At 40.5% G+C, this 27306-nt stretch overlaps 1 protein-coding gene across 3 annotated transcripts; it reads left to right on the top strand.

Moving 5' to 3' along the window:
* Nucleotides 1-10437: 10437 nt before the first annotated feature.
* Nucleotides 10438-26165, top strand: LOC139406305 (fatty acid desaturase 2). Of its 3 annotated transcripts, XM_071148781.1 has the most exons (14): nucleotides 10438-10655; nucleotides 10996-11098; nucleotides 11459-11770; nucleotides 13288-13398; nucleotides 14668-14865; nucleotides 15155-15256; nucleotides 15587-15712; nucleotides 20513-20573; nucleotides 20682-20758; nucleotides 22638-22735; nucleotides 22897-22993; nucleotides 23216-23295; nucleotides 25041-25166; nucleotides 25300-25493. In XM_071148781.1, the coding sequence occupies exons 3-14, from the start codon at nucleotides 11534-11536 to the stop codon at nucleotides 25349-25351; spliced, it is 1365 nt and encodes a 454-aa protein (XP_071004882.1). In that variant the 5' UTR covers nucleotides 10438-10655; nucleotides 10996-11098; nucleotides 11459-11533; the 3' UTR covers nucleotides 25352-25493. The 3 variants fall into 3 exon arrangements, with proteins under 3 accessions (XP_071004882.1, XP_071004884.1, XP_071004883.1); XM_071148783.1 differs by lacking the exon at nucleotides 10996-11098 and having other exon boundaries at nucleotides 10557-10655; XM_071148782.1 differs by lacking the exon at nucleotides 10438-10655 and having other exon boundaries at nucleotides 10995-11098; nucleotides 11469-11770; nucleotides 25300-26165.
* Nucleotides 26166-27306: the final 1141 nt, after the last annotated feature.

Here is a 27306-nt window from a genome sequence, read left to right as displayed (position 1 = left end):
AGAGAGAGAGAGAGAGAGAATGGAACAGCAGTGTCAGAAAGAGAGAGGAGGGAACAGCAGTGACAGAAAGAGAGTGGAGGGAACAGCAGTGACAGAAAGAGAGAGGAGGGAACAGCAGTGTCAGAAAGAGAGAGAGAAAGAGAGAGAGAGAGAGAGAGAGAAGGGAACAGCAGTTTTAGAAAGAGAGAGGAGGGAACAGCAGTGACAGAAAGAGAGAGGAGGGAACAGCAGTGACAGAAAGAGAGAGAGAGGAGGGAACAGCAGTGACAGAAAGAGAGAGAGAGGAGGGAACAGCAGAGAGAGAGAGAGAGAGAGAGAGAAGGGAAGGGAACAGCAGTGTCAGAAAGAGAGAGGAGGGAACAGCAGTGACAGAAAGAGAGAGGAGGGAACAGCAGTGACAGAAAGAGAGAGGAGGGAACAGCAGTGACAGAAAAAGAGAGGAGGGAACAGCAGTGACAGAAAGAGAGAGGAGGGAACAGCAGTGTCAGAAAGAGAGAGGAGGGAACAGCAGTGTCAGAGAGAGAGAGGAGGGAACAGCAGTGTCAGAAAGAGAGAGGAGGGAACAGCAGTGTCAGAAAGAGAGAGGAGGGAACAGCAGTGACAGAAAGAGAGAGGAGGGAGCAGCAGTGACAGAAAGAGAGAGGAGGGAACAGCAGTGACAGAAAGAGAGAGAGAGGAGGGAACAGCAGTGACAGAGAGAGAAAGGAGGGAACAGCAGTGTCAGAAAGAGAGAGGAGGGAACAGCAGTGACAGAAACAGAGAGAGGAGGGAACAGCAGTGACAGAGAGAGGGGGGAGGGAACAGCAGTGTCAGAGAGAGGGGGGAGGGAACAGCAGTGTCAGAAAGAGAGAGGAGGGAACAGCAGTGTCAGAAAGAGAGAGGAGGGAACAGCAGTGACAGAAAGAGAGAGAGGAGGGAACAGCAGTGTAGTTTAGACTCCCTTTGAAATGTTGCATGTTTGAGATTGACTGCATCGCGGACTGATCTACAAATTAGAATGTGTCTGAATTTAGAAGGTGGTTTGTAGTTTGAGCAGTTGGTAATTACAGACTGAGCTAATGGTATAGGTGTGTTAAGCAAAAACATATTAGCTCATCACACATACAAGTTTCAAGATTGTGCCTTGTAAAAAAACAAGACATTTTTAACAAGCTGCAGGGCTTGTCCTTCTAAAAATATACAGAGCCTTCGGTACAGTATTCAGACCCCTTGACTTTTTCCACATTTTGATACGTTACAGCCTTATTCGAAAATAGATTATTTTTCTTTTTTAAACATCCTCAGCAATCTACACACACTACCCAAGAATGACATCACAATACCCAATAATGACATCACAATACCCCATAAAGACATCACAATACCCCATAATGACATCACAATACCCCATAATGACAAAGTGAACACAGGTTTTTAGAACATTTTGCAAATGTAATAAAACATTTAAAACCTCTTCTTCAGGCTAGGGTCTATTTTTCTCCACTTCCTGTCTGAATGACGTGCCCAAAGTAAACTGCCTGTTGCTCAGGCCCTGAAGCCAGGATATGCATATAATTGGTACCATTGGAAAGAAAACACACTCTGAGTTTTGTATAAATGTTAAGATAATGCAGGAGACTATAACACAATAGATATGGTAGGAGAAAATCCAAAGAGCCCATGCTCTTACATTGGAAAGTATAGGGGAAAAATGTAATCCAGCTCCCAGTATGCTATTCTTATTGCTTCCACTGGGTGTCAGTAGTCTTTGTTCAAGGTTTCAGGCTTGTTTCTTCCAAAACAAAGAATAATAATGAGTTTTGGTACAGGGACACAGACTTGGAAATTCGTGTACGCACGACAAAGAGGACACGCACCTTCTAGTATCGTTTTCCTATTGAACATACTTCTTTCCATATGAAATATTATAGTTTAATTACATTTTAGGATATCTGAGGATTAAATAGAAAAGTAGTTTGACTTGTTTTAACCAAGTTTAGCGGTAGAGTTTTGGATTCCTTTCTTTGCAAGTTGAACGAGTGGATTACTCAAATCGATGGCGCCAACTAAACATACTTTTTGGGATATAAAGAAGGATTTTATCTAACAAAATTACACTACATGTTGTAGCTGGGACCCTTTGGATGACAAATCAGAGGAAGATTTTCAAAAAGTAAGTGAACATTTAATCGCTATTTGTGAATTTATGAAACCTGTGCCGGTGGAAAAATATTTCGATGTGGGGTGCAGTTCCTCAAACAAGCATGCTGTCGCTGTAATAGCTACTGTAAATCGGACAGTGCAGATAGATTAACAAGAATTTAAGCTTTTAATCGATATAAGACACTTGTCCCCACATGTTTAATATCCATAGTTTGTATGACTATTTATTTGAATTTCGCGCCCACCCATTTCACCGGAAGTTGACCCCTTATTCATTTAAAACAGAAATACCTTAATTAAGTATTCAGTATTCAGACCCTTTGCTTGGTTGACTTTCTATGTAATGAAAATAAAATGTATCTCCTTGCCTATGTAACAGCCATATTTGGGAAACTGAAAAGAACTTAACGCAAGCATTCAGGAGAAATACAAAGAAATTCTACAGATGAGTGACCAAATCAATTATTTTCAAATGTTTGGGGTCACAAGAATTTTCAGATATCAAAACGGGATCGTGGGCCAAAAGAGTTAGGGAACACCTGCTATGTAACCCGATGAAACTGACACCATTGCACAGTCAGAGAGCCTAATATAGCTGTCACCATCGCACAGGCAGAGAGCCTAATATAGCTGACACCATCACACAGGCAGAGAGCCTAATATAGCTGTCACCATCGCACAGGCAGAGAGCCTAATATAGCTGACACCATCGCACAAGCAGAGAGCCTAATATAGCTGTCACCATCGCACAGGCAGAGAGCCTAATATAGCTGACACCATCGCACAGGCAGAGAGCCTAATATAGCTGTCACCATCGCACAGGCAGAGAGCCTAATATAGCTGACACCATCACACAGGCAGAGAGCCTAATATAGCTGTCACCATCGCACAGGCAGAGAGCCTAATATAGCTGACACCATCACACAGGCAGAGAGCCTAATATAGCTGACACCATCGCACAGGCAGAGAGCCTAATATAGCTGACACCATCGCACAGGCAGAGAGCCTAATATAGCTGACACCATCACACAGGCAGAGAGCCTAATATAGCTGTCACCATCGCACAGGCAGAGAGCCTAATATAGCTGTCACCATCACACAGGCAGAGAGCCTAATATAGCTGTCACCATCACACAGGCAGAGAGCCTAATATAGCTGACACCATCGCACAGGCAGAGAGCCTAATATAGCTGACACCATCACACAGGCAGAGAGCCTAATATAGCTGTCACCATCACACAGGCAGAGAGCCTAATATAGCTGACACCATCGCACAGGCAGAGAGCCTAATATAGCTGACACCATCACACAGGCAGAGAGCCTAATATAGCTGACACCATCGCACAGGCAGAGAGCCTAATATAGCTGTCACCATCACACAGGCAGAGAGCCTAATATAGCTGTCACCATCGCACAGTCAGAGTTGGACGGAGGGGAAGGAGGAGGAATTTCTTATTTGAGTAAATTGGGGGTTATGACGTCAGATCTACTGAAAAATACATTTTTGGGAATACGTCCCAAATAACACTGTATTCTATTTGTAATGCACTACTTGACCAGGGCCTTTAAGGAATAGGGTGCCATTTGGCGATAGGCCCTGGTCTAAAGTAGTGCACTACATAGGGAATAGGGTGCCATTTGGCTATAGGCCCTGGTCTAAAGTAGTGCACTACATAGGGAATAGGGTGCCATTTGGCTATAGGCCCTGGTCTAAAGTAGTGCACTACATAGGGAATAGGGTGCCATTTGGCTATAGGCCCTGGTCTAAAGTAGTGCACTACATAGGGAATAGGGTGCCATTTGGGACGCATTCTTGATGTACATTTTTTTTTTCTCCACATCACGTCTTGAGCTGAGGGTCAAAGGAGAATAAGGAGGACAGTGTGTTCGGTCCAATTAACTGCAATGTGAATTGGTGGCTTTTCTATGTGGTTTTGTTTCCACCTGCTGGTTAATATCGGTAGTGGTTGAGCTGAAACAAACTCTTGTTCAAGGTCGAATGAAAAAAGTAAAAAGAAAAGGTAGAACAGAAACCGGCAGCCTTTCGGACCTTGTAGGGTCAGAGTTGAGTACCACTGGCCAACGTGATGAGATTATTATGGACAAAAGAGTGAGATTATGTTTATTTGTCAAACGGCAACCCAAGCATCGATGATCATGTCACCAGAGTAAGACCCTCGATATTTATTGGGAAGGAGCGCCATCCTGTGATGTTCACCATCATTTATTTCATCTGTAGCCTAATAAACTGCGTGGTTTACCACCGAGTCATAGTGGAAGGACTACACAACATGGCATTGCATGACTCCAAGTTAACGTCGATATAAATGGTTATTAAATAAATAGTTGTGCATAAAAATGATTGCACTGACATTTCTCGCACAATTCATTTTAGCGACACAAAAAGATCCAACCTTGTCTAGCGTGTTTTTGTTACCCCGGGCAAACCCAAACCCGGACGACGCTGGGGCCAATTATGCTCCACCCTATGGGACTCCCAATCACGGCCGGTTGTGATACAGCCTGGAAATCGAACCAGGGTGTCTGTAGTGACACTTCTAGCACTGAGATGCAGTGCCTTAAACCACTGCGCCACTCGGTAGCCCCATGCTAAAAAGCCAACCTTACTGAAGCAAGTTATTCCTATCACTCTCTATTGGCATCGGTCTAGTCACAGGGAACCTCGCCCTGAACACATCTTCCTCTACTACTCTCTTCACTGCCTCAGCATATGACACCTGTACTACTCTGATCCTGGCAACCTAAACCTGCCTTTCCCTCACAGGACACTTCTGATCTGGGTACCCCTACAGTAATCACACACAGCTTCTTCCACCAATACTACACACTCCTTTGACTCATGCCCTCCTGCACACTTCTCACATCTAGGAATCTCCCTCCTTCCTACACACTGCATGCAACATGACCATAAATTTGGCACCTAAAACACTGTTACAAAAAGTTCTACAAACAAGAAAGCTCTTACAAGCATTTATGAAATTTCTCCTTCCAGTTATTGATAAACATGTACTTATTAAGAAAGGGACTGTTAGATCTGCTGAGGCACCATAGATCGATGAGGAACTGAAGAATTGTGTGGTTGAGAGAGAGAGGCAGTTAAACAAGTGGCTAATAAGTCTGGCTGCTCATCTGACTGGAAAACCGACCGCAGAAATGGAGAAATGATGAATGAATGACTGAACTGAACAAAAAGAAGAAGAAAAACTGTATTATGAAACTTAGATAAATTATTATTATATTATTATTATTATTATATTATTATTATTATATTATTATTAATATATTATTATTATATTATTATTATATTATTATTATTATTAATATTATATTATTATTGTATTATTATATTATTATTAATATTATATTATTATTATATTATTATTAATATTATATTATTATTGTATTATTATATGATTATTATATTATTATTATTATTATTATTATTATTATATTATTATTAATATATTATTATTATATTATTATTATTATATTATTATTATATTATTATTATTATTATTATTATTATATTATTATTATTATTATATTATTATTGTATTATTATTATTATATTATTATTAATATATTATTATTATATTATTATTATATTAGCATTATTATTATTATTATATTATTATTATTATATTATATTATTATTGTATTATTATATTATTATTATATTATTATTATTATTATTATATTATTATTAATATTATATTATTATTGTATTATTATATTATTATTATATTATTATTATTATTATTATTATATTATTATTAATATATTATTATTATATTATTATTATATTATTATTATTATTATTATTATATTATTATTATTATTATTATTATTATTATATTATTATTATTATTATTATTATTATTATTATATTATTATTATTATTATTATATGACGTAAAAATTTAAACTTTGGAGAACTTCATATGAAATTATGGGCAAAAAAGACTAATTCAACATCGTTATTTATTAAATCAGATGACTCATTCATCACCAAACCCTTTGATGTGGCCAATTATTTAAATAACTTCTTCATTGGCAAAGTGGGCAAACTCAGACATGAAATGCTAACCACCGAAGACGTGGATGTCAATTTAAGGCAGCCCCACCCCCAATCCCCCACCCCCCTGCACCTCTCTGATTCATAGGGTTTGGGTTAAATGCGGAAAGACACGTTTCAGTTGAATACATTTCCCTTTCCAGCAACAAACTGTGAGCTATCCAGACTTAAAATACCTAATTATGAAAGAAAAGCAATTAAATAAGGTTAGCATGGAACATTTTTCTGAGTGTTCCTGGCCATTAATAATGAGAGACCAAAGCTACTGAGGATAATAGCAGAATATGTTGCCGTTATCTTCAATCTGAGCTTGAAGAAAAACGTTTTCACCTCAGGTAGGGAAGCTAAAGTCATGATACCTTTACTTTCGAATGGTAAAGGGCTATTTTTTTGTCTCAAACAGCAGACCAATAAGTCTACTGCCGGCTCTTATTAACAAACACTTTGGAAATAATTGTGTTTGAATCAAATACAATGCTATTTGTCTATGAAGAAATGAACAACAGACTTTCAGCATGCCTATAGAGAAGGGTATTCTTGTACTGCACTGACACAAGGGAAAGGGGGATAGCTAGTCAGTTGTTCAATTGAATGTATTCAACTGAAATGTGTCTTCCCGCATTTAACCCAACACCTCTGAATCAGAGAGGTGCCTTAATCAACATCCACGTCTTCGGCGCTCGGGGAACAGTGGGCAAAATAAATAAAAATAATGTATTTCACCTTTATTTAACCAGGTAGGCTAGTTCACCTTTATTTAACCAGGTAGGCTAGTTCACCTTTATTTAACCAGGTAGGCTAGTTCACCTTTATTTAACCAGGTAGGCTAGTTCACCTTTATTTAAACAGGTAGGCTAGTTCACCTTTATTTAACCAGGTAGGCTAGTTCAACTTTATTTAACCAGGTAGGCTAGTTCACCTTTATTTAAACAGGTAGGCTAGTTCACCTTTATTTAACCAGGTAGGCTAGTTCAACTTTATTTAACCAGGTAGGCTAGTTCACCTTTATTTAAACAGGTAGGCTAGTTCACCTTTATTTAACCAGGTAGGCTAGTTCAACTTTATTTAACCAGGTAGGCCAGTTGAGAACACCTTTATTTAACCAGGTAGGCTAGTTCAACTTTATTTAACCAGGTAGGCCAGTTGAGAACACCTTTATTTAACCAGGTAGGCTAGTTCAACTTTATTTAACCAGGTGGGCTAGTTGAGAACACCTTTATTTAACCAGGTAGGCTAGTTGAGAACACCTTTATTTAACCAGGTAGGCTAGTTGAGAACGAGTTATCATTTACAACTGCGACCTGGCCAAGATTAAGCAAAGCAGTTTGACACATACAACAACACAGAGTTACACATGGAATGAACAACTAATAACAACAAATAACTGATAAATGCATAAAACTTTTTTTTAAAAACAGAAATAACTTATTTACATAAGTATTCAGACCCTTTGCTATGAGACTCTAAATTGAGCTCAGGTGCATCCTGTTTCCATTGATCATCCTTGAGATGATTCTACAACTTGATTGGTGTCCACCTGGGGTAAATTCAATTGAATGGACATGATTTGGAAAGGCACCTGTCTATATAAGGTCCCACAGTTGACAGTGCAATATGTCGGAGGAAACACTGTACAGCTGGCGACCGGGGTCAGCTTGCAGGCTCCCAGCCCCCCACAAGGAGTCGCTAAGGCACAATGGGACAAAGAAATCCCGTCCGGCCAAACTCTCCCCAGACGAACCCGGGTCTGTAGTGACACCTCAAGCGCACGTGATGTAGTGCATGAGACTGTTGCACCACTCGGGAGGCCAACTTTGACACCGTTTAATCAGCTTCTTGATATGCCACACCTGTCAGGTGGATGGATTATCATCTCGACGAAGCAGAAATGCTCACTAACAGGGATGTAAACACATTTGTGCACAAAATTTGAGAGAAACAAGCTCTTTGTGCATATGGAACATTTCTGGGATAATTTTTGTTTCAACTCATGAAACACTTTACATGTCGTGTTTTATATTTTTGTTTTGTGTAATTTTACGTTATTTTATTTATTTGAATGAACGTAGTTCTGTATCTGTCTGTCCCCAAGGATTGGAAAGCTGCCGCAGTCATCCCCCTCTTCAAAGTGGGAGACACCCTGGACCCAAACGGTTATAGACCTATATCCATCCTGCCCTGCCTATCTAAGGTCTTCGAAAGCCAAGTCAACAAACAGGTCACTGACCATCTCAAATCCCACCGTACCTTCTCCGCTGTGCAATCTGGTTTCCGAGCCGGTCACGGATGCACCTCAGCCACGCTCAAGGTACTAAACGATATCATGACCGCCATCGATAAAAGACAGTACTGTGCAGCCGTCTTCATCGACCTGGCCAAGGCTTTCGACTCTGTCAATCACCATATTCTTATCGGCAGACTCAGTAGCCTCGGTTTTTCTAATGACTGCCTTGCCTGGTTCACCAACTACTTTGCAGACAGAGTTCAGTGTGTCAAATCGGAGGGCATGCTGTCCGGTCCTCTGGCAGTCTCTATGGGGGTGCCACAGGGTTCAATTCTCGGGCCGACTCTTTTCTCTGTATATGTCAATGATGTTGCTCTTGCTGCGGGCGATTCCCTGATCCACCTCTACGCAGACGACACCATTCTGTATACTTCCGGCCCGTCCTTGGACACTGTGTTAACAAACCTCCAGACGAGCTTCAATGCCATACAACACTCCTTCCGTAGCCTCCAACTGCTCTTAAACGCTAGTAAAACCAAATGCATGCTTTTCAACCGTTCGCTGCCTGCACCCGCACGCCCAACTAGCATCACCACCCTGGATGGTTCCGACCTAGAATATGTGGACATCTATAAGTACCTAGGTGTCTGGCTAGACTGTAAACTCTCCTTCCAGACTCATATCAAACATCTCCAATCTAAAATCAAATCTAGAGTCGGCTTTCTATTTCGCAACAAAGCCTCCTTCACTCACGCCGCCAAACTTACCCTAGTAAAACTGACTATCCTACCGATCCTCGACTTCGGCGATGTCATCTACAAAATAGCTTCCAATACTCTACTCAGCAAACTGGATGCAGTTTATCACAGTGCCATCCGTTTTGTTACTAAAGCACCTTATACCACCCACCACTGCGACCTGTATGCTCTAGTCGGCTGGCCCTCGCTACATATTCATCGCCAGACCCACTGGCTCCAGGTCATCTACAAGTCTATGCTAGGTAAAGCTCCGCCTTATCTCAGTTCACTGGTCACGATGGCAACACCCACCCGTAGCACGCGCTCCAGCAGGTGTATCTCACTGATCATCCCTAAAGCCAACACCTCAAATGGCCGCCTTTCGTTCCAGTTCTCTGCTGCCTGTGACTGGAACGAATTGCAAAAATCGCTGAAGTTGGAGACTTTTATCTCCCTCACCAACTTCAAACATCTGCTGTCTGAGCAGCTAACCGATCGCTGCAGCTGTACATAGTCTATCGGTAAATAGCCCACCCAATTTTACCTACCTCATCCCCATACTGTTTATGTTTATTTACTTTTCTGTTCTTTTGAACACCAATATCTACCTGTACATGACCATCTGATAATTTATCACTCCAGTGTTAATCTGCTAAATTGTAATTATTCGCCTACCTCCTCATGCCTTTTGCACACAATGTATATAGACTCTCGTTTTTTTCTACTGTGTTATTGACTTGTTAATTGTTTACTCCATGTGTAACTCTGTGTTGTCTGTTCACACTGCTATGCTTTATCTTGGCCAGGTCGCAGTTGCAAATGAGAACTTGTTCTCAACTAGCCTACCTGGTTAAATAAAGGTTAAATAAAATAAAAATAAAAATATTAATGTTCTGTATTATGTCATGTTTTATGTTTTGTGTGGACCTTAGGAAGAGCTGCAGCTTTGCCTGTAGCTAATGGGGATCCAGATAAAATACTACACAGGAAAGCATCAGGGAGGGGCAGTCCTTTCTTCTTCTTGAGACAGCATGTAAACAGGCACTGTGTCAGGGGCGGGGCCCTGATTGCGTCCAAGAACGTTCTGATTGGTTGGAATAGGTAAATTATTGACGTAGGAAAGTGATTGACAGACCAGAAAGCCAATCAGATAGAGAGGGCCGGCCTTTATTTTTTTTAAAATATAATTCGGAAAGGCTGTTATGAACCAATTACAGATATGGCAGCAGGCTAGTGAAACAACTCTATTGGACTAGAGACCCTCGAATGATCGGCTTTGAATTGTATAGTGAACGAGGGGGTGAATGACTGAGTGAGCTATAGGAACGAAATATACCGTTAGTAGCCTACTGGTGATTTGATTGGATAGATGATGAGACGGGTAATCAGAAAGAAGTAAATGTATTTTTATGAATAAGAGACGGAGCGAGGAGAGGATTGCACATCTGGAAATGTTGGTGAGTGCAGCTATTCCATTCATTCTGTAGCCACATCATCATTGTATAATTGCGTTATATTGTTGATCACAATATAGCCTGATTTAATGTAATGTCATGTAGCCTGGGGATTTCTGTAACGGTTTACACGACTATTCGATTTTATCATGTGTGTCATTGTACAGACATTAACATGAAGCACTCATAAAGGTTTGCACTGTGTGTCATATAAAACTCGGGAAACATATGCGGAACAGAAGAGGAGTCCATGCCCACACAATGGCGTTATCTTTTTTTGTTAGAAAAGGAACTCCACAGAATTACAGGACCCAGACTGGCTGACATTCTTGCGCCTCTACAGGTATTCGTCATTCGATATTTTCAGCAAATGAATTGAACAACACATTTTGTTGTACATCGTTGTCTGGAAAACATCTCCCTTCCCTCTGGCAGAAGAATCGCAGGTTAGCGTTTTTCGTCATGAATGTTGTTCTGGAGGCAGCTCTGCCGAATGGTCACTAGCTAGCACAGCCACAGTCATCAAATCAGATTTTAAACCTAACCCTAATCTTAAATTAAGACCAAAAAGGAAATGTTTGTTTTTATAAATGTTTTAATATAACCAAGTTTTACTTTGCAGCTGGCTTATCTAGTGGAAATCTCTCAAATCTGCCTCCAGGACAAGACTCATCCCAATAAACATCAAACTGTAGAAGAGTCACACCATTTCACCATGTAGGTGTGACTTGGCTCAGACAGCATGATCTGATTCTGATTGTATTCCCTGACTTCCTCTCTGTACGTTGCATTTGACTGGTCCTCAGTGTGTTTCAGTTGGACAGACTGGTCAGAGCGCAGCCGACACAGCGACGGTGTGAGTGGAGCAGAGAGAACCGAGGATGGGAGGCGGAGGTCAGCAGACGGAGTCAAGCGTGCCGGCCAAGGGTGACGGGGTTGGGCCCAGTGGAGGGCGAGGTGGCAGTGCAGTCTACACCTGGGAAGAGGTCCAGAAGCACTGCCACAGAGGCGACCAGTGGTTGGTCATCGACAGAAAGGTCTATAATATTACCCAGTGGGCGAAGAGACACCCGGGGGGCATCAGGGTCATCAGTCACTTTGCTGGAGAAGATGCCACGGTCAGTAGCCTAACTATGGAAGATGTTGGTGAAATGTTTTCAAGTTATTCCAAGAAGACTGTTGCAAATGTTATAATGTTTTAGGTATGACATATTACACTAGTTGTTAGTGGATCGTACATTGTGATAATGACATATTACACTTGTTGTTAGTGGATCGTACATTGTGATAATGACTTATTATATTAGTTGTTAGTGGATCGTACATTGTGATAATGACATATTACACTAGTTGTTAGTGGATCGTACATTGTGATAATGACATATTACACTAGTTGTTAGTGGATCGTACATTGTGATAATGACTTATTACACTAGTTGTTAGTGGATCGTACATTGTGATAATGACTTATTACACTAGTTGTTAGTGGATCGTACATTGTGATAATGACATATTACACTAGTTGTTAGTGGATCGTACATTGTGATAATGACTTATTACACTAGTTGTTAGTGGATCGTACATTGTGATAATGACATATTACACTAGTTGTTAGTGGATCGTACATTGTGATAATGACTTATTATATTAGTTGTTAGTGGATCGTACATTGTGATAATGACATATTACACTAGTTGTTAGTGGATCGTACATTGATGGATCATGATAATGATCTTAAAGCTACAATATGCAAATGTTTAATAAGCAGTTCTATCTGTTCTATTTCTATGCTTCCTGTTCTTAAGTTTTCATTTTTTTTAAAATCTTTTACTTTCGGTTTTGTTGTTTGTTTGCTGAGATATGCAAATATATTTTGGTTATGAAAAACTTATTTCCCATTTTTTCTCATACAATGATCCTCTACACTATATTATTATATATGATTCTCTACACTATATTATTATATATGATTCTCAACACTATATTATTATATACGATTCTCTACACTATATTATTATATACGATCCTCTACACTATATTATTATATACGATTCTCTACACTATATTATTATATACGATTCTCTACACTATATTATTATAAATGATTCTCTACACTATATTATTATAAATGATTCTCTACACTATATTATTATAAATGATTCTCTACACTATATTATTATAAATGATTCTCTACACTATATTATTATAAATGATTCTCTACACTATATTATTATAAATGATTCTCTACACTATATTATTATAAATGATTCTCTACACTATATTATTATATACGATTCTCTACACTATATTATTATAAATGATTCTCTACACTATATTATTATATACGATTCTCTACACTATATTATTATATACGATTCTCTACACTATATTATTATATACGATTCTCTACACTATATTATTATAAATGATTCTCTACACTATACTTGCTTGTTTTGTCACATGAACTGAAATTAGAGCGAACTATTAGAATTGTAACAACCAGGAAACGGCGGAGCGATGCGTCTTTATTCACACGGCGAATATTAATTCTATTTATGTACTGAGAGACAAATAAAGGACATGTGTATATATTTCTCTTAAACAACATAGATTGATCTATGTCTCTAATTTCTAGGAAGCATTTGTCGCATTCCATCCCGATCCTAATTTTGTCAGGAAGTTTCTGAAGCCGTTGCTGATTGGAGAGCTGGCAACGACAGAGCCCAGCCAGGACCAGGGGAAAAACGTGAGGAGGCCCATCTTTATCTCTCTCCCTCTACAGCATCACGCCCATAACATACATCGTTGTAGGCTACATAATGAAACATAATGTGAAGCCTACAGCATCTCTCCCTCTGACATAGCATCACGCCCACTCTAACATACTGTAGGTTTAGGTAGGGACCCGGGGACCAACGTCTATCTCTGGCTGATAGGGAATTACATGCTTCTCAGACTGAATGCTGTGCAGAATGATACTTTCTACAATGTGTCAGAAGAACCGGGGACCAAGTCGTAGTGTGTCATCTTCAGTCGTCTACTATAATAACTAGGGCACATTATACCAGCCTGTCTATGTGCCCAGATGCCCCTATAACTAGATCACATTATACCAGCCTGTCTATGTGCCCAGATGCCCCTATAACTAGATCACATTATACCAGCCTGTCTATGTGCCCAGATGCCCCTATAACTAGATCACATTATACCAGCCTGTCTATATGCCCAGATGCCCCTATAACTAGATCACATTATACCAGCCTGTGTATATGCCCAGATTCCCCTATAACTAGATCACATTGTACCAGCCTGTCTATGTGCCCAGATGCCCCTATAACTAGATCACATTATACCAGCCTGTCTATATGCCCAGATGCCCCTATAACTAGATCACATTATACCAGCCTGTTTATGTGCCCAGATGCCCCTATAACTAGATCACATTATACCAGCCTGTCTATGTGCCCAGATGCCCCTATAACTAGATCACATTATACCAGCCTGTCTATATGCCCAGATGCCCCTATAACTAGATCACATTATACCAGCCTGTGTATATGCCCAGATTCCCCTATAACTAGATCACATTGTACCAGCCTGTCTATGTGCCCAGATGCCCCTATAACTAGATCACATTATACCAGCCTGTCTATGTACCCAGATTCTCCGCTGCCCGCTGTCTGTTTACCTAATCAGAAGTCTTACATCTTATCCTGGTTCTCTTCAGCTTTCTGTTACTTCTATTTCCTTACCCTTCCTCTTCTTCTTCCTCTTCTTCTCTACAGGGTTCTCTTCTCAATTTACACTGTCCTTATCCCTCTCCTGTCCTTATCCCTCTCCTGTCCTCTTCCTCTCCTGTCCTTATCCCTCTCCTGTCCCTCTCCTGTCCTCTTCCTCCCCTCCTCTCCCTCAATTCTCATCTCTCTACCATCATCCATCTTCTTCCTGGTTCATTTACTTTGAGAAAGATCCCATTACATATGTATTGATTATTGATCACCTCTAATCCATACAGGCAGTACTAGTGCAGGACTTCCAGGCCCTGCGTGACCGTGTGGAGAGTGAGGGTCTCCTCCTTGCCCGCCCCCTCTTCTTCAGCCTCTACCTGGGCCACATCCTGCTACTAGAGGCCCTGGCTTTGGGCCTGCTCTGGGTCTGGGGGACCAGCTGGAGCCTCACACTGCTCTGTTCCCTCATGCTGGCCACGTCTCAGGTACCATTACAGTATTATTAGGGAGTACAAGAAGATATTTGACAGGCAGATTCAAAGGTTAGGCATAGGGATCGAAGGTTAGGGTTAGGGTTAAGATTAAGGTTAAGGTTAGGTTTAGGATTAAGGTTAGAATTAGAGGATTAGGGTTAGCGTTAAGGTATTAGGTTAGGGTTACTATTAAGGTGAAGGTTGGGGGTGGTGAGGTTAGGTTAGGGTTTAGCTTAGTGATAGGGTTACCAAACCACCTTTCAGACACCGTTCAAAATCTGCCTTTCTTTCTCCCTCTCAGTCCCAGGCTGGCTGGCTGCAGCATGACTACGGCCACCTGTCAGTCTGCAAGAAATCCAGCTGGAATCACGTACTGCACAAGTTTGTCATTGGACACCTAAAGGTAGGCTACTGGACAATGGTTGGACATTCGACAATACTGTTTCTTTAGGCCAATCTTCTGCTACTCTTTGGTTAAGTTAACCTGACACAGTTTAAACCTAGTTCTAGACTGAAAACCATTCCCAATGGATAATCTCCTTTGAAAGTACAGGTTTAATCTGTGTTCATGGAAACTGTCCCTTTCACTTTCCTACATTCACCAGAGCAGTGTTACATTTCAAAGTTCACTGCTATACATTAACCTTATTTCGTGTAGTGTCCAACAGGTGTAAGTTACAGTAACTGTAATTGTGTGTACCATTAATAAGTAACAGTAGCTGTGTGTTTCCAGGGTGCCTCTGCTAACTGGTGGAACCATCGTCACTTCCAGCACCACGCTAAGCCCAACGTGTTTAGTAAAGATCCTGATGTCAACTCAGTGCATGTCTTCGTCCTGGGAGACAAACAGCCTGTAGAGGTAGTTATCACTATAATATATTTGTGATTCCTGCCCCAACTGGACTCACAACCTTAGTGCTTTATGACCCATCTGACTTCCTGTCATATTTGAATAATAATCTAAATATTCATGGGATATTATGAATGTTGTATTTAAATAACCATGTAATAGTTCATTAATTTAATGTAATATTCATGAAATAACCATGTAGTATTTAAATATTCATGTAAGAGTTCATTAATTTAATGTAATATTCATGAAATAACCATGTAATAATAACCATGTAATATTCAAATATCCTCTTAACCCCTGTGTAGTCTTAACATTCTGTCTGCTCTGTACACAATGACCGGCCTTCACTAAACCCCTAAAATAAAACATATTGATTGAATTTTAAACCCCAAATCTATTTTGCATGAAGAAACAACCTGTCATTCATCACAAACGTTGTGAATATCTGGGGTTTTCCCTCTTCACAATGCAGAAAGACTGCATTCAATCAGTGGTCACCACTCGTTTCTATTACAGCACACCTGTCACACCTGTCATAATTGTTTAGAGGTTTACTATTATTATTATTGCTAAAGTGAGGTGTAAAAAGGTGTAAACAAACTTTTTAGCACACGTGTAGCCTAAGAAAATAGCGGGAATGTACAGAAAGTAGTTTTGAATGCATTTTATTGAAGGGAAACAATAACAGTCGTGACATTTTTTGGCAACATAGTGATATATTCTTATATACTGTACAATGAGGAATTCAACTACAAAATACTAGTCTTCTCCCATTTTTTTTTAACCATTGCCCCCAACCACAATGTGTATAAACAACAACAATAAATAAGAATAAAATAAGATAATAGATACAAAACAAAAACGTGAAGAACATAAATCAATCAACTCTAATTAGCACATGTAGGACAGTATGCAGGTGTGTGTGAATGGACTTTACAGATGTATTTATCACACGTGCAACACATAGTATTTGTTTTACAGTCCTTTGGGGGGCAGAATTGGCATCTCCTCCTCTTGTCTACCATCTCTGGCATACCCCAGCTGCAGCCTCAGGTGGATCAGGACAAGATTCAGCCCCCTGAACAGCTTTCACAAGCGCTGCAGAAGCTGCTGTGCAGGGGAGGCACTCCCTTCTTTGAATGTGTGGGGTTACAAGTGTCTTTCCCAGCTGCTCCAGGAACACCGCTTATCAGGCATCCAGATAGGGTTGATCTTGTTCCGTATCATGAAGGCATTGTATGAGGACACATCAATGATGTTATGGAAGATGACCAGGGGCCTGCGGGCAGTCATCCTCCTGCAGCTGTAAGTTCCAATCACCTTGTCCAGGTTGTCCACGCCTCCTTTGTTGTAGCCTCGCCTCGGGACCTATACACACCCTCTAAGATTAGCAGCCCTATGTAGGCACGCAGGTCAATTTCATCCATCCTCTTCCAGTTGTCTCCATATCTACGGAAACCCTCCAAATTTGTCATCTCCAGGAGGATTTTTCAGATGGCTGGTGTGATGAACATGTAGAATGTTGAGGTGATGTCCTGGGCATGGGAAACGGCATGTCTTGTGTGCCGTGGGGTCATCCTTAGGACATTTTGTGCTGCCATCCCGCCCTGGTTGTCATATGGTGACAAGGACCATGTTATTTTGCTGTTCTTTGACAAAAATGTCTCTCTTTCAGCTTGGGGGATTTCTTCTTCATCTGAAGATGATGCATCGTCCTCTGGGTTGTATTCTTCCCCATCTTCTTCTTCAGATACCTCCTTCTCTTATAAATCATTGTTCTCTGGTTCCTCCTGGACATCTGATAAAATCAGATCTATGACCTGTTGGGCACTGAAACCTGCACTCATGGCTTCAGCAAAGAGAGAACTGGGAGGATCTGCAGCATCTTTATAGCCTCTGACTGCATTCCCCATTATTAAACAATGCTTTCAAGACATGTTTATTTTGTCTGAAAATGTGTTTATTTTGTCTGAAATTTGGATGATTTTAGTCCCCTCCATGTGTGGGCTCGTGGAAGGGTCATGGAGGGGTTATGGAGGGGTCGTGGAAGGGTCGTGGAGGGGTCGTAGAAGGGTCGTGGAGGGGTCGTGGAAGGGTCGTGGAGGGGAGACGCTGCACATCCACAAGAAAGTTTTAGTTTGGTCTGAGTTCAATCAGCAGCACATAATCTACATTTATCATTGTGTGTGTGTGTGTGCGTGCGTGCGTGCGTGCGTGCGTGTGTGTGTGTGTGTGTGTTTGTGGTGTGTAAATTAATTTATAACTGCCGGGTCAAAAGTGACCCTAAAACAATCTTTGTACGCTGGTGGTGTACAGACAATCTTTGTACCCTGGTGGTGTACAGACAATCTTTGTACCCTGGTGGTGTACAGACAATCTTTGTACCCTGGTGGTGTACAGACAATCTTTGTACCCTGGTGGTGTACAGACAATCTTTGTACCCTGGTGGTGTACAGACAATCTTTGTACCCTGTTGGTGTACAGACAATCTTTGTACCCTGTTGGTGTACAGACAATCTTTGTACCCTGGTGGTGTACAGACAATCTTTGTACCCTGGTGGTGTACAGACAATCTTTGTACCCTGGTGGTGTACAGACAATCTTTGTACCCTGGTGGTGTACAGACAATCTTTGTACCCTGGTGGTGTACAGACAATCTTTGTACCCTGGTGGTGTACAGACAATCTTTGTACCCTGGTGGTGTACAGACAATCTTTGTACCCTGGTGGTGTACAGACAATCTTTGTACCCTGGTGGTGTACAGACAATCTTTGTACCCTGTTGGTGTACAGACAATCTTTGTACCATGGTGGTGTACAGACAATCTTTGTACCATGGTGGTGTACAGACAATCTTTGTACCGTGGTGGTGCACAGACAGTCTTTGTACCCTGTTGGTGTACAGACAATCTTTGTACCCTGGTGGTGTACAGACAATCTTTGTACCCTGGTGGTGTACAGACAATCTTTGTACCCTGGTGGTGTACAGACAATCTTTGTACCCTGGTGGTGTACAGACAATCTTTGTACCCTGGTGGTGTACAGACAATCTTTGTACCCTGGTGGTGTACAGACAATCTTTGTACCCTGGTGGTGTACAGACAATCTTTGTACCCTGGTGGTGTACAGACAATCTTTGTATCATGGTGGTGTACAGACAATCTTTGTACCATGGTGGTGTACAGACAATCTTTGTACCCTGGTGGTGTACAGACAATCTTTGTACTCTGGTGGTGTACAGACAATCTTTGTACCCTGGTGGTGTACAGACAATCTTTGTACCCTGGTGGTGTACAGACAATCTTTGTACCCTGGTGGTGTACAGACAATCTTTGTACCCTGTTGGTGTACAGACAATCTTTGTACCATGGTGGTGTACAGACAATCTTTGTACCATGGTGGTGTACAGACAATCTTTGTACCCTGTTGGTGTACAGACAATCTTTGTACCCTGGTGGTGTACAGACAATCTTTGTACTCTGGTGGTGTACAGACAATCTTTGTACCCTGGTGGTGTACAGACAATCTTTGTACCCTGGTGGTGTACAGACAATCTTTGTACCCTGGTGGTTTACAGACAATCTTTGTACCCTGGTGGTGTACAGACAATCTTTGTACCCTGGTGGTGTACAGACAATCTTTGTACCCTAGTGGTGTACAGACAATCTTTGTACCCTGTTGGTGTACAGACAATCTTTGTACCATGGTGGTGTACAGACAATCTTTGTACCATGGTGGTGTACAGACAATCTTTGTACCCTGTTGGTGTACAGACAATCTTTGTACCCTGGTGGTGTACAGACAATCTTTGTACCCTGGTGGTGTACAGACAATCTTTGTACCCTGGTGGTGTACAGACAATCTTTGTACCATGGTGGTGTACAGACAATCTTTGTACCCTGTTGGTGTACAGACAATCTTTGTACCCTGGTGGTGTACAGACAATCTTTGTACCCTGATGGTGTACAGACAATATTTGTACCCTGGTGGTGTACAGACAATCTTTGTACCCTGGTGGTGTACAGACAATCTTTGTACCCTGGTGGTGTACAGACAATCTTTGTACCCTGGTGGTGTACAGACAATCTTTGTACCCTGGTGGTGTACAGACAATCTTTGTACCCTGTTGGTGTACAGACAATCTTTGTACCCTGTTGGTGTACAGACAATCTTTGTACCCTGGTGGTGTACAGACAATCTTTGTACCCTGGTGGTGTACAGACAATCTTTGTACCCTGGTGGTGTACAGACAATCTTTGGACCCTGTTGGTGTACAGCTTAAATGGAAATATGAACAGAGGCGATGTTTCACTTGTTCTAATGTTGGGGGTCACTCTAGGAAACGTCATCAAATTTCAAGTTGAAAAAATACCCTTTAGGTGGTTTTCTCTGCTGTTAAACATAGTGGGTTATGTTTTACCTTTAAGACAACATGTTAATTAATTTAATGTAATATTCATGAAATAACCATGTAATATTATTAATGTAGTATTTAAATATCCATGTAATAGCTCATTAATTTAATGTCATATTCATGAAATATCCATGTAATAGCTCATTAATTTAATGTAATATTCATGAAATAACCATGTAATATTATTAATGTAGTATTTAAATATCCATGTAATAGCTCATTAATTTAATGTCATATTCATGAAATAACCATGTAATAGCTCATTAATTTAATGTAATATTCATGAAATAACCATGTAATAATGTCCATGTAAGGGTTTGTCTCAGTCGTGTTAAAACGGTATTAGTGTTTCTGTGTAAGATCCATCTGACTCCTCGTCTCTGTCTATTGCAGTATGGTATAAAGAAGTTGAAGTACATGCCCTACCATCACCAACACCAGTACTTCTTCCTCAGTAAGTTGCTGAACACGTTTCATGGATTTCTGTATAGAATCACATCAACTTCCATTGAACACATAAAAGCAATGTGTGTAATACCAATCTTTTCCTTCTGTCTCTCAGTTGGACCTCCACTACTTATTCCAGTGTATTTCCACATCCAGATATTACGGACCATGTTTTTACGACAGGACTGGGTGGTGAGATTTCATACCAACTAAATGTAGACTTAATCCTCTTCATTCCCATCTGGAACATAAGGGCTTCCATGAGAGAGTAATGATATGATGTTTAGGATCTTCAGCGTGGCTGAGGTGCACCTATGACCAGCTCTGAAGCCAGATTGCATAGCAGAGAAGGTACAGTGGGATTCGAAATGGTCGGTGATCTGTTTGGTAACTTGGCTTTCGAAGACCTTAGAAAGACAGGGTAGGATAGGTATGACTGTGTGAACACCTGGGGGCACTAAATCCTTGTCCGTTGCTCACTAAAGCTAGCGAGCAATAATATTGTACTACCAACAACACACTGACTGTACCATCAGAAATGACTAAATCAAATCAAATTTTATCACATACACATGGTTAGCAGATGTTAATGCGAGTGTAGCGAAATGCTTGTGCTTCTAGTTCCGACCGTGCAGTAATATCTATCAAGTAATCTAACAATTTCACAACAACTCCCTGATACACACAAGTGTAAAGGAATGAATAAGAATATGTACATATAAATATATGGATGAGTGATGGTATAGAGCGGCATAGGCTAAGATGCAGTAGATGGTATAGAGTACAGTATATACATGTGAGATGAGTAATGTAGGGTATGTAAACATTATATAAAGTGGCATTGTTTAAAGTGACTAGTGATACACTTATTACATATATTTTTAATTATTAAAGTGGCTGGAGTTGAGTCAGTATGTTGGCAGCTGACACTCAATGTTAGTGATGGCTGTTTAACAGTCTGATGGCCTTGAGATAGAAGCTGTTTTTCAGTCTCTCGGTCCCCAGCTTTGATGCACCTGTACTGACCTCGCCTTCTGGATGATAGCGGGGTGAACAGGCAGTGGCTCGGGTGGTTGTTGTCCTTGATCTTTATGGACTTCCTGTGACATCGGGTGAACTATCTTCCTTATCACCGTGATAATTGTTGCTTTGCAGTCATCCTATAGGGGAATAGGGGTGATTTTAGCAAAAACAAAAAAAATGGGATGCATGCCAGCAAAGCCACTACACAACACTAAACAATACATTAATTGCACTATAATGGTGACAAACGGTGCCCACAAACTGTTAGGGCCGACATATAGCTGTCCCTTCATCTTACCACTGCTACACCTGGCTATCAGCGGAGCCTTGTCTGGCAGCGAAACAGTTCATTCAGCCTCATGTACTGTCTTTTAAAAAACATTGCTGATATGGCTGACTTGGTTAAACAACTGTGGTTTCTAATGACAATTTGAGATGTACAAACTATGGCGTAAGGGGACGACAAGTGGATAAGAGGCAAACCGTAATTTCGATTAAGACATTAATGAGCGAGCTGGGACGGACGTAGTCAATATAACTATTTGTTCAGCACTTTTGGAATGTACAGCATCAGAATTCAGAACATGGGCCGTTCTTCAAGTGTTCAACCTGTACACCAAGTCACAACCATAGGATAAATAAAGGGGGATATAAGCAGACAAGGAAAGCTCTTAAAATATTAAATGATAACATGTCTCTAAACCAGGCTGTAGGCTACATGTGCACCACCAAGTCAGAACAGTAGAGTAAGTTATGAGGGGGAAAAGGACCAAATTATTAGGGTGAGGCACATCGGCTACTAACAGCTTACTACACAACATACACTTGATTTACTTTCTCAGCTACAGTATACATATCTCCCTGGTATATTACATCATCAACCAACTTGTTGTGTAATGTCTATATCCAATGGCCGATGAGCATCGATACGTTCCATCTATAATTTCTAATAAATGTGGGGCTCAAAAAATGAATGATGTGTTGCCACTGGGTAGGAACCCCAGATGTATAATGTCTGGCCTAATACCAATCTTTGTCTCCTGTGAAGGATCTGGCGTGGTCGATGAGTTTCTACCTTCGCTTCTTCTGCTGTTACTATCCCTTCTTTGGTTTCTTTGGCTCAGTAGCATTGATCAGCTTCGTCAGGTAAAGTATGAACTGAGAGGGAGCTCAAAGATTAACTCATTCATTTATTGTATTCAAACTATCTACAGTATTAGAAAACAACACAATGCTGTGCTTGATGTAATAATGTAATATAATATTGTGGCTGAATAATTATATTGTGAATATTGTACTGTATATAGGTTTTTGGAAAGCCACTGGTTTGTATGGGTGACCCAGATGAATCACCTTCCTATGGAGATAGATCACGAGAGACACCAGGACTGGCTCACAATGCAGGTAACATGTCATTACTAGACAACTGGGTCTTGTCTTGGAGTAGGAGGGCTGATCTAGGATCAGGTCCCCCCTGTCCATACATTCCTATTCATTATAATCTTAAAAGGCTAAACTGATCTGGGAACAGCAGTCCTGAGTACAGGTCCAGGAGTGTTTTCTGGGGCTGTGCCTTCTGTAGTTCTCCAGCAGAGGGAGCTATAACGTCTCTTTCTCTGGTCTTAGTTGAGTGCTACTTGCAACATTGAACAGTCAACCTTCAACGACTGGTTCAGTGGACACCTCAACTTTCAGATTGAACACCAGTAAGTGAAACAAATATCCCACCTTCTGTCAACAGTATATTGTCGTGTCTTTGGCATCATTAAACTGAAGACCTTTAGTTTATCAAATACATTTTCTGTAATTATTATTACGTGATTAACTAATCAGGTAAATGCAATTAACTAGGAAGTCGGGGCACCAAGGAAAATATTCAGATTACAAAGTTATAATTTTCCTAATATAACTTTCAGATATTTTAATATCTGATCAATTAGTCTTCTAATTAATGAATGATTATTTACCTCACGTTAGTCTCATTCCAAACGTCGTAAATTGTTGGTTATCTGCACGAACCCAGTCTTCACTATGAATCATCCATACATCAATTGTCTCAATCATGTATTTATTAACTAACTAAATAATCACAGAAATGCACACACAAACAAACAAAGTAGATATGGTTACAAGGCAATGATAGGGGATGTGCCCTAGTGGGCTAAACCGGCATCGCGGCTTGGTAGACAAAGGGACTGAGAAGGGCGCCAAAGATAAGACACGACACAGTTGATAATTCTAACAGTTGAAATGCTAATCCTTTGCACATGAACGCTCACTCATTCGGGAACAATTGTAATCAATATATATATTTACGCTCAGTGTGTCGTCGTGATCTCTGTTGGAAGTTCATCCGCCCCTCTCTCTGCGTACCTGGAGTCTTTGGTTAGAATGGATAGTTCAGAGTAAGTAACATTCAGAAATGTAGAATAGATGTTTCGGCGGTTGTCGGCCTTCGCATTCACGGGTACATCATTTCTAGCTGCAGACTACTAATTAGTATCGAAGAGTAGCTCTTATTCTGTCGGATCAATAGTCTCAGAGTTTAACCACATGGTATGGTTATAAGATTCAGCAATCTACTCAAACCTTAACTCCCTCTCGTGGTAATCGAGGTTCAGCTGGTCTGAAGAGGATTTTATTAGGTGGGGGTTATATTTGGAACAGTAGAATATATCCTGTCTGTGCTCATGGGAGCGGGCCAATGACTTGGCTAGATTTTAAAGGGAATGCATCACATAACATCACTTTACATAATTTCACAAATAGTTTCATCTTTACTCATTCATTTTATTCAACAGTTAGATGCAAACCCCACAACTGAGACTCTTGTATAAACAGATGCTGTACGTGGCTGTATTGTCTCATGAGTTTCACAAAATTGTACAAAACGGACCAGTTCGTAGCTGGATTCTTCCCCGACCATGAACACATTCTCCAAAACATGGACATTGTTCAGTTCTCAAGTTCTGTGATTTGGAAGAGGTTCCTTTGTTCTCCTGTGAACCTCACTCTCTCTATACTCTTGCCATGAGGAGAGAAACTCCTCTAGGAATTTATGACCTGCCTAACAGAGCCTGAGTGTAGGGGGAAGAGAGAGAGGTGGTGCAGAGAGAGGGGGATGGTGCTCGCTGTACCCAAAGAGGCTCACTTCATGACTGTATTTATATGGTAATTTACCAGGTCACTGACATACTAAAGTTATAGTTTAAGCAGCATTCAGCTTCATTTGATCTTAAATATAACTTGTTGTTTGTACTAAATACTCTACCTCGTAATAGTGTTTAGATACAATATCGATACAATCCTACTCAGAAACGGAGGTTTCTCTGAAAAACTCCCACTCTCTCTCTGCCTCTTTCTCTAATCTCTCTCTCCCTCTCTCTCCTTCCTCCTCCCCCCCACTCTCTCTCTCTGCCTCTCTTTCGCTGTCTCCCCCTCTGTCTCCCAGTCTGTTTCCTACCATGCCCCGTCATAACTACCACCTGGTGGCTCCTCTGGTTCGTGCTTTGTGTGAGAAACATGGAGTTCCCTACCAGGTCAAGACTTTGCAGAAAGGCATGACTGATGTTGTCAGGTAGGGTGTTTTAATGAATACTTGTATAGTGCTATTCCTCTGGGAATAGATTGTACATCATAAGGTGATACCTGCTGCTCTCAGTCTCCTATGTGATTTACCTGGTTCTTTATCCACCTCTGTTCTTCTCCAGGTCACTGAAGAAGTCAGGGAATCTGTGGCTGGATGCGTATCTCCATAAATAAATCCCTTCCTGACTCTGGACGGGATTTAATTCATCACAGATTAACCACCTGCGAACAGAGAGGACATTTCCTGGATGTTTTTGATGATAATGATCGCTGCAAACATTATTGTGATATAATTGTTTTAATCCTTGTCAGCAGTGAATGGGGACCCATAGCATAAATAGAGGGTTTATATAGTAGGGCCAGACGTTTTTAAACAACTAAAAAGTATTTATTGACCAATATTTCCAGCATTATCCACTGGGTTTGATGCAGGCAGAAAATCCTAGGAAATGCTCTGTAATTGACACAAGTCGCAGTCATTCCAGTCTGGTTGTCCATTCGTTTTTGGTGGAGGGATCGCCTGAACCAGGGGAGCAGCATATGAGTCATAATTTCACAAAACCCATTATTTGGCAGGGAATTCTATTCGTAGATCAGTGATTTTACACCTCGTTTTTCTCAAGCTGATCGCCTCCAACAGACTCAATCCCTGATCACAGGAGGTTATATAAATGGGGCAATTAGGACACTTAAAGGGGAAAGACTATGAATCCAAGCAGAAAATATAAGTGTACAATAAAAAATCTCTATCGCTTGAAATTCCCCGCTGGGATGTTCTTCGCAGACAACAATATATTCTGCAAAACCTGAAATTTAGCGTCACATTTTAAATGGAAAGACAGGAAAGACAGGATAGACAGGATAGACAGGATAGACAGCCATCTGACATAATTATGCCGTCTCAGAAGAATGCTTCAACCTTGAAAGGTTGTGGGGCATATATAGTGAAACAGTCTCGTCCTTACATAACCATTAACAACAATATTTCTGTTGTGTTTTTTACCGGAGACTGCGGCTCCGTTCTTTTCACGTGTGTTAATGAAGGTGCGCAATTTGGGATTGTCAACTTTGTTTAGAGGGATGTTGGCGCTTGCAAAAGCAATATATATATATCCTCATCATTGACGTTTGTACACGTGTTTAATGAAAATGGCTAGTTTGTTCGGCTACATTTTCTTAGATAACATGCCTACTATTCCTATATAATTTTGATAACAGACAATGAGTAAGTAAAATATTTATGCCGATTTATTTCCTTAGGCTAATCATTTGGTGCATTAGTCTAAAGTGCATGCTGTTGATGCACATATTTTCTTTTGATCTCATTTGAAGTCAATCCACACGGTTGGGAATTGATTTTGGACTAATTGGATAATTATGTTAGATGATCACGGTGTGAGAAAGTGCTATATCGGTAGAAAAACAACAACTGAAGAACAACCAAAACGCCTGGCCCTAATCATTGGTGCCACCCTGTTTGAACAACATGTATGTATTTACGTATATTAAAATAAATATGTGTTTAAGCCTTATATTACATATATTTAAATATATGGACATATTACAAAATTGGCCTTTTTGATATATTTCTACATATATGTTTATATATTTAAATATATGGAAATACATTTTGAGAGCATGCTGTGGTAGCTAGTAAAATAAATGCCCAAATATATTTCATAAATATATGTTGCCATGTATTTAAATGAATGAATGGAAATGTTTGCTTTTTACCTTAATGATACTGTAGCTAAGCTACATAAATAAAAACAAGCAATGCGTAAAACTACAGAGGTCAGGACTGAATCACAGTGGCCTGTTGTGGTATACGTTGAAAAGTCTGACTGAATGACTGACAACTAAAAGAGTCGTTTCAATCATCTTTATCGTTGGCTCAAATAACTTGGTCCGTTGTTGAATTGTTACCTGGGAGTCAACGGAAGGTCGCATCTGAAACAATACAATGTATATAATTACCTCTGTGCTCTTAATAACATCTGAATGTGGAAATTATGTCTTTCTACTACATCCGGTTGATACTAACGACGTTGATTCCTTCACCTCCAGTGTCCATTTTCAGACTCACAAGTTGACAGTTACCCTGTGGATAATGCTGAGACAGGTTGGCA

Source organism: Oncorhynchus clarkii, chromosome 4, assembly GCF_045791955.1.
Source record: "Oncorhynchus clarkii lewisi isolate Uvic-CL-2024 chromosome 4, UVic_Ocla_1.0, whole genome shotgun sequence".
Taxonomy (NCBI): Eukaryota; Metazoa; Chordata; class Actinopteri; order Salmoniformes; family Salmonidae; genus Oncorhynchus; species Oncorhynchus clarkii.
The sequence above is the reverse complement of the archived record's forward strand: the minus strand, read 5'-3'. Positions and strand labels throughout refer to the sequence as shown.